This window comes from Protopterus annectens, chromosome 1.part1 (genome assembly GCF_019279795.1).
Source record: "Protopterus annectens isolate FY-2018-M chromosome 1.part1, PAN1.0, whole genome shotgun sequence".
NCBI classification, from domain to species: Eukaryota; Metazoa; Chordata; order Ceratodontiformes; family Protopteridae; genus Protopterus; species Protopterus annectens.
This window is the reverse complement of record NC_056726.1, coordinates 379,767,861-379,785,809: the sequence shown is the minus strand read 5'-3', so window position 1 is coordinate 379,785,809 and position 17,949 is coordinate 379,767,861. Positions and strand designations below refer to the sequence as shown.

At 40.8% G+C, this 17,949-nt stretch overlaps 1 protein-coding gene across 1 annotated transcript in view; it reads right to left on the bottom strand.

Annotated features, from left to right (window-relative positions):
* The window catches only part of NAGA (alpha-N-acetylgalactosaminidase), a 535,526-nt gene that overhangs the window by 350,727 nt on the left and 166,850 nt on the right, over positions 1-17,949 (bottom strand). The window contains exon 3 of the mRNA XM_044075331.1: positions 9,171-9,345. Within this exon, the coding sequence (XP_043931266.1) occupies positions 9,171-9,345 (175 nt within the window). The remainder of the gene's footprint in view (positions 1-9,170; positions 9,346-17,949) is intronic.

Here is a 17,949-nt window from a genome sequence, read left to right as displayed (position 1 = left end):
CTTGTTTATGTACCACATTACTGTGGTATTGCCCGTCTTTATTATTAGTTGTCCTGGTGTAAGAGGTCCTTGAAAGCTGTTAGGGAATTCTGTACTGCTAGCATTTCTTTTTGTTTGATATGCCGATGCCTTTGATCTGTAGTCCATTTGCCCCGAATGCACTGTCCTGCCATGTGTGCTCTCCAGGCATAGTCCGATGCATCTGTTGTCATAGCTTGCCTGGCTGTGGGTAAGGTGAAAGGCTGACCCTTGTTGAGGTGACATGCCTGTGCCCACCATAGAAACTCCTGTTGAAGGCAGGGAATGAGTGGTATCATTGTTTCCAAGCTGTGGCTGTGCTGAGTCCATACACTTTTCAGGTACCATTGTAATTTCCTCATATGCAGCTTTGCAAATGGTATTAGTAGTATGCAAGATGCCATGAATCCCAAGGCCTGCAGAATTTTTCTTGCAGGGAGTTGGGTCTTTGTTGCCATTATTTTGAAGTATTGAGTCAGTTGTCGTTGCTTGTCTGGCATGAGATAAGCCATCTGGGCCATTGTATTCAAGCTGGCACCCAGGAATATTATGTTTTGTGAGGGCACTAGTTTTGATTTCTTTTTGTTTACTGTGTACCCTAGGCAATTTAGAAGGTGTTTGACAAATGCCAGATGCTTTAATAGAATGTCCTTGCTTTCTGCTTGAATAAGGCAGTCGTCCAGGTATGGGTATATTTGAATTCCTCTTTGTCTGCAGTATGCAATTACTGGTGCCAGGCATTTTGTGAAGACCCTGGGCACAGTAGATAAGCCAAAGGGCAGTGCAGAGAATTGATAATGGGTTGAACCTGCAATGAAGTGGAGGTATCTTCTGCAATTTTGTCTGATAGGGACATGCAGGTATGCCTCCTTGAGGTCCAACATTACTAGCCAAGCATTCTTGCCCAACATGGGAAGAAGCTGCTGTAGTGTTAGCATCTTGAATTTTGGTACTTGTAGATAGGTGTTCAGAATTGAAAGATCCAGAATGGGTCTCCATGCTTTGTCCTTTCTGGGGACTAGAAAGAGTCTTGAGTAAAATCCTTCTCCTTGCTCCTTTGTAGGTACCTGTTGAATGGCTCTCATGTCCATGAGAGCTGTAATTTGTTTTTGTGCCTCTGCCCTTTGATTTGGTGGCAGGTTTGGCATTCCTTTTATCCTTGACAAGGTATGAAAGTGGAATTTGTATCCTTGTGAGACAATGTTTAGAACCCATGTGTCTTTTGTGATGATGTGCCAGTTGTCTGCAAAAAGTGCTAATTTTCCTCCCAAGGGAGCTGCCAAGAGAGATTTGCTTGGTAGTTTGAGGACTGAGTCATTGTGTTTGTCTTCTGCTAGCTTGGGGCCTGTCTTCTCCTCCTTTCTGGGTAGCAGTACCCCATTGGCGAGGTTTGTAAGGGCCTTGTGACTGACCTCTGCCTCTTGGTCATCTGTATTTGCCCCTCTGTGATCTGTCAGAAGCTGTAAAGGACCAGTTTTTTGTTGGCCAATTTCTGCTGAAACGAGGGGGTTGTACCTGCAAAAATTCCTTAGCCGTCTGCATAGACTTTGCCTTATCTTCCATTTTCTTTAAAACCTCTGCTGCTTTGACACCACATAATACATCCTGCTGTAAAGGTGCATCCAATAATTTTGCCTTAACATGATCAGGTAGGGTTTGTTCTTTTAACCAAGCATGTCTACATATGACAGACCCAGTAACAGCTGCTCTACAGGAAGCTTCCAATTAATCAAATCCACATTGTAAAGTATGTTTTCCCACCTGTTCAACTGCATGCAAAAGATCCTGCATTTCCTTTAATTCAGACTGTTCAGAATGTGTGCTTATTTTTTGTTTTAATTGAGACATTAGGAATTGCTGATATTTCAGCATGTGAAACTGACAATTTAAAGCTCTCATAGCCAGAGTAGCTGAGGTGTATATCTTCTTTCCCCATCTATCTAGGGCTCTGGAATCCCTTTCAGAGGGCACAGGATTTTTAGCCACAGAAGCTTTAGCCCCTTTGGGACCCTGGGAAATTGTTTCTGGGTCAGCCACAGGGCTTTTATAAAGAAATTTGTGTGAGTCAGGTACTCTGTATACCTGTCTGGTTTGGCTGGAGCAGAAGGTAGAGAGTCTTGATTTAGACTAGACTCCAAGTAAACATCATCCACAATGTCTAAAACTGGAGGGATAGCAAGTGGTCTGTGCTGGGGTAGTAAAAGCAACTCTTGGAGCCTTTTCTTAGAATCAGAGTAGTCCTGGCCTTCCCAGTGGAAATGTTCCCTCGTGGTACGTAAAGTTTCCCCAAAGGAGTAGTCTTCAGGGGGAGATGCTGATGGAATAGTCTTCAGCATCGGAGTCTTCATAAGGGGGAAAAGTGTAATCCTGTTCCTCAGAAGAATCTGAGGAAATAGAAACCTGGTCAGAGGAAGCATAATCCTCCTCTTGTCTTGGTCTTTTATCTGGAGGGGGATGGGAACCCCTGATTAAGGTAATCAAATCTTCAGCCAACTTAAGCATCTGTTTCTTAGGCATGGGGCCTTGAACTGTAGACTGATGTACAGTCTTTTTTGGAGTTTTAAGCTTAGCATAAGATTTAATGGTGTGTGTAGTCGGTCTGAAGACACCTTCTGCAACCGAAGGTGTTTCTACTGCACCGGGATCTCCTTCAGCTCCGGTGTCGGAAGGGCCTAATGAAGATGGCTGCGATGGCCTAGTACACTCCGCTTGAGAATCTGCAGCTCTCTGGGGTTCCAATTCTGCGGACATCAGAGGCTGCGTAGGCGCCTCACTGAAAACCGGAGAACCGGCGACAGGTCCAGCAGAGGCCTCAGATTCTGGCTTGTTCCTAGGCTGCCTGTCCTTATCCTTGCGTTTTTTATGTATGCCAGTTATCGGCTGCCCCGACGGCATGATATAATTAAATTTCCTACCAAAGTAATGTAGTGTGAAGTCAAAACGGCATTTGATAGTTCATTTATTAAACCTAGCACAAAACCGACAACCTGTGACGTTGTGGTCTGGGCCTAGGCAAGGAATACAATAAGAATGGAAGTCCTTATGAGGTATTTGCTTCCCACAAGGAATGCAATTGTTAACTTTTTCTGACATTGGACTGAAGCAAGAAAAGGTTCCCCAATGGGGTACTTAGCTTTATTGAAGACTTCGGACTGAAATTCGATTTGAAAATCTCATGTGTCGGCCGACCAGCACTTGCGAACTGCTTCTGCTTCGGGCACCGCGCGGCAAGAAAGACTGAAGAAAATGGCACAGCGCGGCAAGAAAGACTGAAGAAAATGGCGTCGGATGCCTCTTATAGTCCCCTGGCACACTGATGTCAGGGAAGAAGCAACAGCAACCGATGCCGGACCAAGACTTTGGAACTCAGGCCGACTGCGGGACCGCCTGATGGCAGGATAACCCAAGTGTGATGACTGCAGCAGGGTAACACGATGAACATCTTCTTTATCTGATGTTGTTAATCTTCTTTCCATTCATCACTGATGGGACAAAATCCCAAGCTACCTTGAGGTCCATGGGTGGCCCTTATGGAAGAACATTTCTGAGTACCATTGAGCTGAAGGCAGCTCTCCCTCTGGAGACCAAGTCCAACTTGTAATTATTGATAAGGTATGAAGCTTAGCCCAAGTAGCTGCTGCACAGATGTCATCCATGAAAGTCCTTGAATGGAAAGCTATAGAAGTTGCCACAGATCTAGTTGAGTGAGCTTTAACTGTTGGCATAGGTTCATTCCTGAGGAAATTGATGAAGTGTATACAGTCTCTTAGCCATTTTGATAGTGTAACCTTGGAAACAGCCTCTCCTATTCTGGGCCCAGAGAAGGAGATGAAAAGCTGTTCGGATTTATGGATAGATTTGGTCCTGTCTAGATAAAATCTCAATTGTCTATGAACATCTAAGGAGTGAAGGCAGTACTCTCCTCTATTGGCAAAGTTGGGAAAGAACACAGGTAAATCAATGGTCTGGTTTATGCAGAATTCAGAAACAACTTTGGGAAGGAAGGATGGATTAGACAGAAGTGATACTCTGTCTTTATGAAAGACTAGATAGGGCCTCTTGATACATAAAGCTTGTAGTTATGAGACCCTCCTGGCAGACATGATGGCTACTAAAAACAGGGATTTCCAAGACAAAACTTTATGTCACACTTCGCAGTAGGTTTGAAAGGTTTTTGAGTCAAAGACTGCAGAACTAAAGTGAGGTTCCATGGTTCCACATGCTGTCTGACAGGAGGCCTGATATGAGAGGTTCCCTTGTGGAAGGCCTTTCAAAGGCATAAAGAGATAAGAGTAATGCCATCTATACCATTACGGAAATAAGATATTGCCACTAGGTGTACTCATACAGTAGAGGCAGAGGCTCCATTCTCAAAAGGAGTACCGTGGTTACTGAAGCCGAATAAGGGTTTAGTATGTTATCCTTGGACCAGATGGAGAACTTTTTCCATTTGTCCTGATATAGTTTTCTGGTGGATGGTTTATGAGAGGCCAGAATAATGTCTCAAAAAGGTGAAGAGAGATTAGCTTGCCTGGCAACTGATGGAAGTGGAAAAACCAAGCAGTCCGCTTGAGACTGGACAGACTTGGGTGACTCAGCCCTTGGGGGTGAGTAATCAGATCTGGTAGGGGGTCCAGAATCCATGGCGGACATATTAGGTGAGGCCAAAGAAAGGAGAACCAAACTTGTTGAGGGAGAATGGACTAAACCATGACCATCCGGAATTTGGTTCGGGTGACAGACTTGTTTAAGCCACTGAGATCCAAAATGGGTCTCTAGTCCCCTGTCATTTTTGGCACCAAAAAGAATCTTGAGTAGAATATGGATCCATGTTGGTCTGGTGGGACTGGTTGGATGACTCTTTTTTTGAGACAGATTTATTATCTCTGAAGCTGCTGCTTCCCTTTGACTAGGTGGAACGTCGGGAAGCTTTCTTGGAAGATTTGGCTGAAAAGAAAGGGGAATGGTGTAACCTCTGGTGATGATACTCTGCACTCAACGATCGGTGGTAATAGATTGCCAGGCAGCTTGGTGCAGAGAGAAGCGACCCCCGACTGCTTCCAGAGGTAAGCAATCGGGCTGCTTCTCAGGAGCGCTGGTAAGGCTGTCCAGAGAAGGAGTCTCTGGAGCCTTAGTTGTGAGGACTCCTTCTGCCTCTGTAGGGGCATCTTCCAAAATTGTTACCCCCTCTGCCCCTGGAGGTATCATCACCACGTACGGCATGGAAAGGACCTTGAGAATTTTTGTGCCACATTTTTCCACTCCTCTGATTCCAGGAGAAGGTATGTTGAGGATTAGAAAAATGTAGGCCCCTGGCAGACAAGGTCTTTCCATCTTGCTCGCACCTGGCTAATGTGTCCTTTACTTTGGAACCAAAAAGGGACGAAGCTTCAATGGGAGCATTCAGAAAGGAAGACTTAAAGGGGACCATGAGGTCACAAATGCACATCCAGGCATGACGCCTCATGACAATGCCTGAACCCGCTGCTCTGGCCACCCCTTCGGCCACATGTAAAAGCAACCTCATGGATGAGTTGGATATTGATTCCAGGGTTGCGAGCTGCGAGGCCACTTTATCCATGACCTCGTCAGACAACTGTCCTACGAGAATCCCAGAGAGTTAGGAGATCAAGTCCCTCTGGAGCCTCATAAAATGTGCCAAATAGTTCAGGGACTGTACGGCAAAGGTCCCTGATGGAAAAACACGCTTCCCAAGTCTGTCCACCACCCGGGACTCCCTGTTGGGTGGATGGACAGCGAAACTTTCCTCAGCCAAGTCCTTCTTCGTGGCCGCCACCACTACCACCATAGCACTGACTGGTGACTCTTTGGACCAATGGGGGTTCTCCTCGGGAGGGGAAAGAATTTTGTCTGGTCTCTGAGGGATCACCTCAGTGGAGTCAGGGTTCTTCCAACCATGCTGCACGACTAGCTGGATGAGTTCTTCAGCAGGCAGGGTCACCCAAGAGGTAGAAGGCCAGGCACAGAAAGCATGTAGGAACACAGACTCCTCAGATGAAGGGTTGGAGGGCTTCCAGTCACCTCTCTGCTTAAATATTTCCAGGATGTCTCTGAAGGAAACATCATCAGGAGGCGACCGAGGGGACCCTTCACCATCATTGTAATCTGTGTCTTCAGTTAAGGACTCCTCGGGTGAGTCCACGTGCTTCCTCTTGCACTTTCTCTTCTGAGGGGGCTCCTCAGTGGGGGAGGCTCTCTGAAGAGGACTCGGAAGAGCAGGTACCCTGAATAGGGGTGTCCTGCAGCTTTTCTGCCCAGTGTCCTGGGAGGTGGTTTGAGACAGCTGTAGCTCAGGGGGCTAAAACTGGGGTTCCCACGTCAGAGGAGTGCTGCCAGAAGCAAGAGTTCTCTCCATCACACAGAAGGCAGGTCCGCCCAAAGAGGGATGGGAGCCCAGAACCGAGAAAGACAACCTCAGGACCGGATCACACCCCACTCCAAAGAGCCCGCCCCCATGGGTGGAGCCTCAAACAGGATGAGTGCGGACGTGGCTATCGGCACAGAGGGTGGAACCGAGGAGAAAGATGGCTTTGTGCCACAGGTTGACTCGCCTGGCCCAAAATCCCCAGATTGAAGAAGGACCGGTTCCACGGGAACCTAAGACCAAAGGGGTAGACTTGGAGCTGGAGTGAGATGCAGTGTAGGTGCCAAGGTGGTGGGTTCCAAGAAGGATGTTGGAGCAGAGGGCTTAGGAACCGGGATGGTCGCAGGAGGAGTGTAAGATGGAGTCCGTGGATAAGTGAACCCAAATCCTGCAGGTGGATGGGTCATAGGAAGTGTGGGTATCCCCCTGGCTAACAACAGCTAGTCCACAAGATGAACCATGTAGTGTTCAAACAGGCTCCTAGTTGATCTAGTGGATACCCTGGATGGACAGACAGGACATTCAATGAAAGGGCTATATAGGCTTGGCCCAAAAAAGGATCTACGAATGGGGAGTATCGGGTCCATGGTGCAATGTATGCCAGCACAGAGGTCTGAAGTTTTGAGACCGGTAGTAGAGGAGTCAATTCCAGAGAAGTCGATAAGGTGCTTGGTGCTGAAGTGGCACTTGGAGCCGAAACGGTCGGTTCCAAAAAGGTAGAAGGTGTGCCCTGAGCCGAGGTGGCTGCAGGTGCCGAAGTCATAATAGGCAAAATAAGGTCTATGATCGGTGCTGAAGGCAGGACTGGTGCCGAAAGTGGCGCCGGTATAGAAAATTCCGAGGTACTCGGAGCCAAGGAAGACAGAGCCATGGAGGCAGATTTATGCTCAGAGGACAACTTTGGGACCTTAGATTTTACAGGCTTACCCTGATCACCTGATGGTGAGGAAGGAACCAAATGGGACCTCTTTTTGTCTTTAGAAGGAGGGGTTGAAACCTCCATCGCAGAAATGGCCTCTGAAAAGGGAGACTTGAGTAACCCCTTCAGAGTCAATTTATTCTTGCGCTCATTAAGAGTGCATTGAGAGAAACTCTGACAAATGTCACAAGGCGGCTTCCCCAAAAGGTGGGAAATTCCCAAACAGTAAACACAGTCATTTAGGTAACTATTAGGTAACTTGCCATTACAAGAAGCACAATGCTTAAAATCTGAAGTACCCTTATCAAACATGTTTAGAAAAGACACTACAGGCCAACAGTAGAATCCAGTCAAACAATGTTCAAGGTAGTCACAATTATCAATACAGATGTGTTACAGAAGAAAGAGAACACTTTACTAAAAACTAAAGCCAACATAAGAAACAGGAAAGACAATACCAGCAATGGTAGTGAAGGAATACCACAAGGGTAAGGGAGAAAGGCCGTACCAACAACGGCACTTAAAAGTTTACCAAAGGTAATGCGGGTAGAGCAGAGAGGAAAAAATAAGATCAGACAGAAGAGAACACTCTGTAAATGTTAATCGCTCAATAAAATACAAGTATTTAGAGAAATTTTCACAGAAATATCAAATAAAGTTCCATTTAGCTGAGAGCTCGGCTGAAATGTGGCTTTACGGCTACGTGGCAAACGAGATCTGAGGAAACAGGGACAAGGGCATTCTGGATAAGAACTTAGCTCGAGAGCTTTTTTGGTTGGCACGAGCTTGATAAAGAGGCCAACTTGGTTCCGAGGGCTCGGAACCGAACCCATCAGTGATGAATGGAAAGAAGATTAACAACATCAGATGTATTAGTTTAAGGGTGTGCACACTTATGCAACCAGCTTATTGTATGTTTTTTTATTTTTTATATATTTTCCCCCTAACAGATTTGTTTGTTTTTCAATTGAATTCTACTGGTTATAGGTCACATTAATGGTGAGAAAAGTTTTGAAATGATTTATTTTGGTCTCATTTTTTTTATATTACAAAAACCTGTCATTTTAACAGGGGTGTGTAAACTTTTTATATCCACTGTATACTGATATAAATAGCATTAAAAAGATTATCCACAGAAGGACAGAACATGCAGCAAGCTGCATAGTATAATACATTCAAACTTAATGATACCTGCATGCATTTCTGTAGGATCATCCCAGACATATGTTGGCATTTTATATTGCCTGTTAATATTTGCACTAAGAATTCCAAAACCATGGTGCATGCAAGCGACTGAAAGATTTCAGTTTGAACCGTACATGGACAACACCACCACTGCATTTAAATTTGATGTCTGTCTAGTGCAGCTAAACAGACATTAAATGTTATAAACATGCTATTTATTTATATCATCACAATTTTCATATTCCTCTAACTGCATCACCAGCCAGTGACACAGACAAAACTGATTGGCATCACATCAAAGCTCACAACTGGATGAACAAAGTGCTACTGGTAGCATGTGTGCAGGTTATGTGATTGCTAAGATACTGCAAATCATTTATAAAACTTACAAACATGAATTTGCTATATTCATTGTGACTTTTGCAATCTAATTTAAGCCCTAAAATCTAATGAACATGACCACTGAAAGTACTACTCTGTGCCAAACAGTTTGCCATGTTCACTTCTTCAGTAACACGGTTTTGGGGAAATGGACATTTGTATGAATTGCAAGGACATAACTTGATTTGGTCAAAAGGCTCATGAAATAACCATTGAAAGTCAGAGTACAAACATTCAGATCTTTGTTGGATGGAATAAGTTTAAAAAGATAAAGACACTTACATAATCTGCTAAAGCTTTGATTCCATTGGGAAACCTTTCTGGATCAGGCACCAGCCTTCCACTGGCATCTCTTCTCTTTGCCATCCAGCAATCATCAATGTTCACATAATTATAGCCAAGTTCTTTCCAACCATCATGTGCCAAGCGGTCAGCCATGTCCATGAATAGTCGCTCACTGTCAGGAAGACAAACTATAGTTAATGGCCTCATATTCCCCAAATAAACTATACTACCTTTGCACCTTCTCTTTTACTCTTCTGAAAGTCAGCTTCCCCAAAAATTTATGTCACTCTGCTCCTAGAAATGTAATGTTTTTAAAGGAAATGGATGGACTTTGCATTTGAGTCACTACCTCCTACATTCTTAACTTATTTTTGACAGATTACTGTAAAAAAATAACAAAACAATGAAAAAATGACCACAAAGACGTTCCCTGCACACAGACTTTATTGAACACTATAAAAACAAAGAAAAGACAGCACTTTTGTCCTTCAAAATACTAGGACTTCATCAGAGTCACTCACTCTGCGGTCTGAAACTCAAATGTATGTCATTATTGAATTATTTAAGTTCTCACTGACTTGCCAGAAAAACACAAATTTCATGAGGAACACACCAAAAATATGAGGCAAAAAATTTGGACAGTTGAGAGGTATACTTCCTACCAGTGTGAAAATGCAGTGCATATTCTACACCAGCCTGCAGCTGTGAAATAGTGATGAAGAAAAGTAAAAATGTGTCATGCAGCTTTTAAAATGTGTTTTTTTCACATACTGCAACTAAATACAGGTTTTCTTTTAAATGGGTCACAGCTTCCTGTATGTAATCTGTAGTTTTAGTAATACTGCTTGTATGGGGAATGGCTGGTCCACTTGACCCTGAAAGGGGGGTGGGGTTAAAGGGAGAGCTAGCACCCCTCTCAAACACAACAACACCATTATAGAATTATACAAGCTGCAGAAAAATTGTGATTGCTTCACAGAAAAAAATGTACCTCCCATCCTTACCACGACTTAAGGACAATTCCATGGAAATGCCAAGTTTTTCTCATCACAAAATAACTCTTCTTTCTGTTTAAACCATTTCCAAGAATGCTTCATTCAATAACATTTCCAATGATTTCTGCTTGGAGTTCTTTCTCTATGCACCTTTTCGATTGTCTGCAAAATCTGCCACTTTTTTGGTATTTGTGTCATCACCTGTAGTATCAAAAAGGCTTTGGGGGGGTTAACTACATCTCATAGACAGGTCACTGATTCTAGGTACAGGGCCATTAAAAAGTTTCAAACCTAGATACTTACTGTGGTCTTTTTATGTATGTCTTATCAATTACTGTTAGCCGATTTTGGGACACCAACAAGAAACTGTGGCTTGAAAGATGGAAGTACATTTTCTGAACAAAAACACCAAACAGTATACTCTTCCAAGTTTCACACTCATATGTAAATTACTTACTGTTAATGACTATGTCTTAGCACTTCAAAGGATGTCATTACAAAAAAGACATATTTGATATTCTTGAGTTTTCTGATGAAATTCCAAGGACTGCAGCTGTGATGACTGGAACAGCGAGAATGAAAGCATGGATGTGGGGAACATGCGGTAAGTCCTATGTCACAGATCTTCAGACTATTCAACATACTCAAAGGTGCAATGGTGTTAGAGTTAGCATATGCAAGTAGCAGAGGTAGAAAGGATATAGCTCACGTCAAAAGGTGAATGTTGGGGGGGGAGTGTAGCCCCCTCTGCAAAAATGCTTTAATGGTATTAAAGAGTTTGGAGATTTGCTGTAATCATTTGTCAATCTCACTTTATTTTTTGTAGTCATTAGACTTGTAATTACAGGTCTTGCACTTCTGATAAACAGCCACAGTCTAACCACAGGCAGTGAAAAAGGTAGGAAATTAAAGTTCTGTCATCGTAAGCAAATGGAAAAATATTGCCAAAGCAAATGAGCTTCTCACCACAGGTCACCTCTGTAACAATATCATTCTTACTAGCATCTGTCCTATAGACTACATGGTCCTGCACCATATACCACCCACAGCACAACAGCTGAAAGAACCTATGTCATATTTTTTTCTCTAAGAGGCTGCATTCCCCCTGGTACTTTCTGTAGTAAGTAGGGGCTCTCCTCCCACACTACTACTCTCTAAATATATTCTCTTTAAGGTTGCACCAAGTCAGAGAAAATTAAATTACATTTATTCAATTTCTTTAAGTTGTTATGACCATAGAGGTAGCATATTTAGAAATCAAGGGTGGGGGATTTAACAATAGCTGAAGTGCAAAACCCCCTGCAAATAATTTACTATCATAATTTAGCTAGTCAAAAATATCTAAGCAGTCTACAGCATGGCACTGGCAGGCAGATCATCTCTGGCATACAGGTGAATATATTTAGCTTCTATAATGTAAGGTAAACCTTCGAATTACATTATGACCTGGTAGCCCTCATTATGTCATTTTTTGCAGTATACCAAATAAAAAAATAACCGTTTAGGCTGACGCAGGCATATAAGCACTGTAGAAAACACTGAAGTATAGAGACAGGGAATACAAAAGCTTGCACAGACAGTCAGTAAGGAAACACCTGAGATCCCTAGAGAATAATGTAAATAATATTGGGAGAATTTTCAAAGTCCTGACTGTGGGTCTTTGAGAATTAGTGACTGTATGAACATAACTACTATTTACACAGTGTTTAATCCAGGTATGTAGGCAATATTGCAGTTCCACAAACAGTTACCAAGGCCTTGGCTCAACCAATGCCTTCACCTATCTTGTTCCGGCTGTGTTCCAAGACATTACTGAATTAAAACCCACAAGCAGTAAAAAGATAAGCTGACCACCACAAAATAAGTGCTAACTCAACAATTGTGCAAATACTGACTGCCAAGTAGTTCAGCTTGTAGAACTGCAGGTTTGTACCTGCAAGCTAGAAAATAAGGTAGATAGTATGGAAAATCACACCCAAGAACTGCTTGATTTGAGAGATGAGCACTATTATGTACAAATAAAGGATGGAAAGAACTTTTAAATGTGTCGTCTTATAGGAATATAATGCAAGGCCTCTTATGGTCCTTGTGATCAATTGCCTAGTAGTGTTCCTATATTCTTAAGACAGGGCTTTCTGAGGAAAATAAAAAAAAGTATCACATTCATCTGGAAAAGGTTTTAAGATTTTTTAATGCCTCTAAATGACTCCCATATATAATACCAACATAAGATTACCTTAAAATACAAGCTGAACAAACATTTCATTCTCAAGGTACTTAATTACGACATTAGATGCTGAACTATACTAGAGAGCTTGGATCTAACTTGAGAACAAATGGCTGTGCAATGCACATTGAGCTAGAGTATATTAATGTGATCTTTATCAAGGAGAAAGCCATGGTTCCAGTACTCAAAATCTGACAAAATCAGGAGACTGAACTCAGTTAATATTTCCAGCATCACTATGCATCTCCAAGAACTGGCACTGGTGCTCCTTTGAACGATTCTTAGTGACTGCAAATGTCACTGCATCTTTCCCGTGGAGCTCTATACTTAGTTCATACCACTGGTGAACTCCCAGTCTTGAATCTGAGGGCAGGAAAGATTGGTTAGTGAAGTATCAATTCCCCATAAAACTGCTGAAGGCAGACTGCTTAATGATAACAATGTTCTATAACTCAGTCATCCTACCTTCACCCAAGAAACAATACAGCTCAGAAATGTTTCCAGGTAGCAATCCCATTTTCAAATTAATCTACCACACAGCAAGACATGGACTATGATGTAGAAAAGGAGATGAAGTAATCCAATTTTGTTATCCTCAATCTGTTTACAAAAGACTTACAGCAATTAGACCACCCCATTCATGGGTTGATAGTTGCCAGGCTTGTTGTCTAGGTGTACATTTAGAGGTTTAGCCCATCAACACAGTAGAAATGTGATGTATTAGCCATCCCAATCAAGGAGGGTCATATCATTTACCCCAGGGGTGAATTTGCTACTTTCGATCCAGATGTCAAGTGTGGGTTAAAAGGTAGCTAGGGTGATACTTTGTTTGACGTACGCAAGGAGTCTGTTCATAAGAATGGGGATGGATTTGGCTAGATATCTACTATGCCAACATGTCCTGTTTATGCATGAAGGAAGGATGAGGCTTTTTGGGGAGGTACACATGACACTGCCAGTTTTGCAGAAATGCAGAAGGCCAAAAGGATGAGTCTTTCTTTGCACTGAAAGTCGAGTAAAGTTCACCATGTAACATTCTGGGAGAGACAGAGAAAAATGAAAGGTCTTTTATTCTTCTAGATAACTTGGGGAGCTCAGTCCATTAATTTTCTTAGATAGAAATCTTTCAGGTCTGTCTAGCTGGACACAGTGTTTTGAAAGAGACAAGCTGAAGGAGCACTACATTCAGTAACAGACCTAACGGGGGAAATAGAGAAACAAATTAAAACGTCCTCACACCAAAAGGAGCTACACTTAGAAATTAGCTGTGCTAGATACAACGATTTTCTAACCATGACTGACAGAGTTTGACAGCAGGATAATTCATTGTCAGAAATGTGTCAAGATCCCTAATGGGGTCTACTTCTCTTCAGTGAAAAACCTACTCAAACACCTTTTTGTCGAACTCTATTTGTCGAAGCCTTAATCTGTCAAACATTCATTTAAGCAAATTTTTTCCTAGGGGGAAAAATGCTTGGTCATCATCGGGAATTTGCCCTTTTCCCACTGTAGTGCAATCTCGGAGTTAGTATATTTAGTTAGGGGAGTGTGGGAGGGTACAGCCTTCCACACTGGGGGGTTGGGGGGGTGCAGCTCCCCACCCGGGTGAGTTTTAAATTTTCTGACGCTCATTAGGTTGGCTAAGTGTTTTCCCCCTGGGAAAAAAATTCACTTCAATTAACATTTGATGGATTGAGGCTTCGACAAATAGTGTTTGACAAAAGGGTGATCGACGAATAGGTTTTTTGCTGAAGTGATACCCCCCAGTGCCCTAATGAGTGCGTCATTTAGTCATGAGGAGATGTCTTCTATATGGTATGAGCTAGGAAATTAAGACTTCCTAAACATAACAATACTATGGTAATTACAACAGGCATTGAGCTGCTCATGCCCTTGCTGAAATATATATATGTATACACACACACACATATGTATATATATATATATATATATATATATATATATATATATATATACATACATATATATATATATATATATATATATATATATATATATATATATATATATATATATATATATATATATATATATATATATATATATGTGTGTGTGTGTGTGTGTGTGTGTCAGTAGGGGAGGTCACAACCACAGCGGCACTCAGTTTGCAGTTGTCAGCAAAACTAGTAAGTTATAGACCTCCTGAATTCTGTTCTTAGATCAGACACAAATGTCAGAGGAAGCAGCAACACAAAAGAGGAGGGGCCTAGTACTAAGCAGTGTGGGGACCACTTATGATGTTTTTTTTTTTTAATGAGAAGTCACCACCAACTCTGACAGCATGGGTTCTACCAGTAATCAATTTAGATATCCAATGTGTAACATTGTTTTTAATGTTTGCTGATAATACCTGCATGATGAATGCTATAATGGCTTTTGTCATATCTACATAAGCATTGTCAATGGAATGATCTACATGCAGGGCCTCTGCAACCCTTTCAGAGAAATTACTTGGATTAAGCAGACATGATCTGCCTTTTGAGAAACCAAACTAATTTGTATAGAGGGACTGTAAGTCACCTATGAAGTTGCTTAGAAGTTCAGTAATGAAACATTCCATGGCCTTACAGAGGATACTGGTGAGATTTATAAATCTATAGTTAACAAGATCTGTGGTGAAGGTAGCGGTACCATTACCACTCGATGGGCAGCACTACTGCAGACAACAGCTAGTGCTACCCAAGGACAAGCACCCTTATTCTACCCTACTGAGGTATTGCAAGTGTCCTTCTTACAGCCAGTGGAGACTTCTTGGACAGCTACTTACTCCACCTTGGTATGATATACATTGGGATTTTGTCTGCAATATTTCCACTGACAAACTTTTTTATAAATCTGTGTTTAATTAGAAAACGGGTCTGTAAAATGAGAAGAATGTTATAACTTTCACCTGTTTTAATTTTGGAGTTGTTAATGCATACGTCCGTGAGGAAGGTATGAGAGTTTTTGTTCTGTAAATTTTAAAAAAATCTTAATAAAAAAATCAACATTATGAAGAAATGTGTTGAAATTTCAGAAGTTATTTCAGCTGCTCCTTTGGCATGATTCTCTTTTAAGTTCTTTTTTCTGTATTAGTTACAGCTGTTCCAGATATTTAATATCATTGTTTAATAGTTGATTTGTATTGCTAAATAAAAAGGAAGCAAAAACTTTTCCATCTAATTTTCCATTTTCTACTTTATTAATATTTTCACAATTTTTAAAATGACAATAACAGTGTTTCTATAGCCATTAAGTTTCCTTTTAGTCTCTGGCATCTGAATATACTTGATTTGATCTATCCGAAATCTTGGCTCTGTTTGCTAGTCTGTGTAAATATTGAGGGATTACACAGAAGGAGTGAATGTACCCTTTTCTAAAGTTATTGCTGCTTTATGACTTAATATCTGCTGATATTTTCATTTGGAAATTTGACTGTGTCGAAGAAAACACAATTTTCTTTCTGCTATTGTTACTGTTCATCTATCATCTTTTAAATCTTCTTGTACTTTATTTAAATCACTATTCTATTACTTTACTTCGCTTTAAGATTTGAGATAACTTTTTATATATACATCTGTTTTTTTGAGAATCCTAGATCCAAATTTACTGATATTACCATTTCCATTGGGAGAGACTGCGGTGGTGGTGCTGCGGTAGCATTGTCGCCTCACAGTAAGACGTTGTCCTGTTCGATTCTCAGCTAGAGCGTCTTATGTGTGGAGACATGCATGAATGGGCGTACCTTCGTTGAAGGTTGTGCGTCAGAGCTGGCAACTCGGCACGTAAAAATCTACTGCCAATCTTTAGTGGACCGGAGTTCCGCTGTGGCGACCCCTAACCGGGAAAAGCCGAAAGACACAACAATAACCATTTCCATTGGGAGGCAGCTTTCATATCCTTAAAAAGACAATCATTAAATTCTTCAAATACTATCTCATAAGAGGGGGATTTATAATGTATAGTCACTTAATATATAATAGGCACAAAGTCACATTAACTGAATCAGTTTTATAACTTAGATAATTACAAACATAAAATTATATCAACATGCATCAGAATGTCAAAAATCATCAGTAATGTACAATACGTAGAAAGTCAGGTTCTGCAGAGTCATTTATGTCTCTTAAAATTTAACATACTTAGCCACTTTTTCTTAATGGATTAGTTGAAACTGAACATATAAGCTATTTATTTCCACTAGCTTCTTCTTTCATTAATACACATTTAGTCACCACCTAAGACTAGGCTACCATAGAAGTTATCGGAGGTTCTGAATTTTCTGGCCTCCCTTTTTCAGTCGGGCTCTTCAGTTTCTACCATTAAGGTTCAGTTAGCAGTTATCTCTCTTTTTTTCATGCTTTTGAAACCTTCATTGATGTCTCACAAACTTTTTAAGGCTTTTTCCTTGGGCTTGGCTCCTTAGGCCTCCTCCTTTATCTCATCCTGTTCTTGGGATTTGAATATGGTTTTGCTGCCCTAACCTAACTCCCTCCTCTTTCTCGAACCAGCTGCCACTGAAATTTTAAATTTAAAAAAATGTAAAACGCCTTTTTAGTAGCCATTAGCTAACTTCAAGCTCTTGTTCCTCTTCAAGCTCTTTCTCCTCCTTCACATGATTTTTCAAGCATAGAGTTTCATTGAAATTAAACCCTGCATTTTTATACCATTTCTAATAATATATGCAAATTATTTTTTGCAAATTTAGTTCCAAATCCTGGTATCTATTGCATAGTTGCTAACAAAAGAACTCCACTCTAAAAGTTAATTATTACGGTAGCAAACATTCTTTTGATGTCACTGTATCTAAATATGCCATAACCCTGCTTTTTTCTCCCACTTCATATTGAAATTCTTGTTTGAATTATACTAACTTACCTTTAGTTTCTTTAAACTGGCTAAAATTTTCTAAATATTAAATCATTGTCATATAAGTTATATCAATTCTTAACCTGTGTTTTCACACTATGTCTAATCTGCTTTAATTGTTTAAAGATAATATTTTTAATTGTTATTGTTGCATTATTTTTGAAGATTGTAAAACTATTGTTCTTAATTTTTTTTTTTTGCAATACTTTGGAGCTTTTCTCCCTAGGTCTCTGCTGAAATGGGCACCTTCCCAGCTGGATTTTTCTGGCAATCAAATATGAATGGATGGACAAAGAAAGGAAGAAATAATAATAGGTATAATTTTTATTTCTCCATAAAACTGTAGAACTGCTTTCTTTTCTCTTTAAAGGAAAAATCCATTAGCACATTATAATCCCGGAATACAAATCTATATATTTTCAGTAAATGTCTTTCTGTTAAGAATAACAGTATCTGTTTTATTCATGTAACATGTTTACACAACGTTCTTCTTTTACAATCACACTTTTAGACATTAATATTTATACAGAAAAATAATTGTGTCATTTTTACTTTGAAAACAAGTTTCTCATCTTCCCTGAAACACTCCATAACAAAATATTACAAATTGTATTTAACAAACCTGCCAAGAATGAACTCTCCATGGAAAACTCTTGTTGTACTAAAACGGGCTCTAACCAAATGC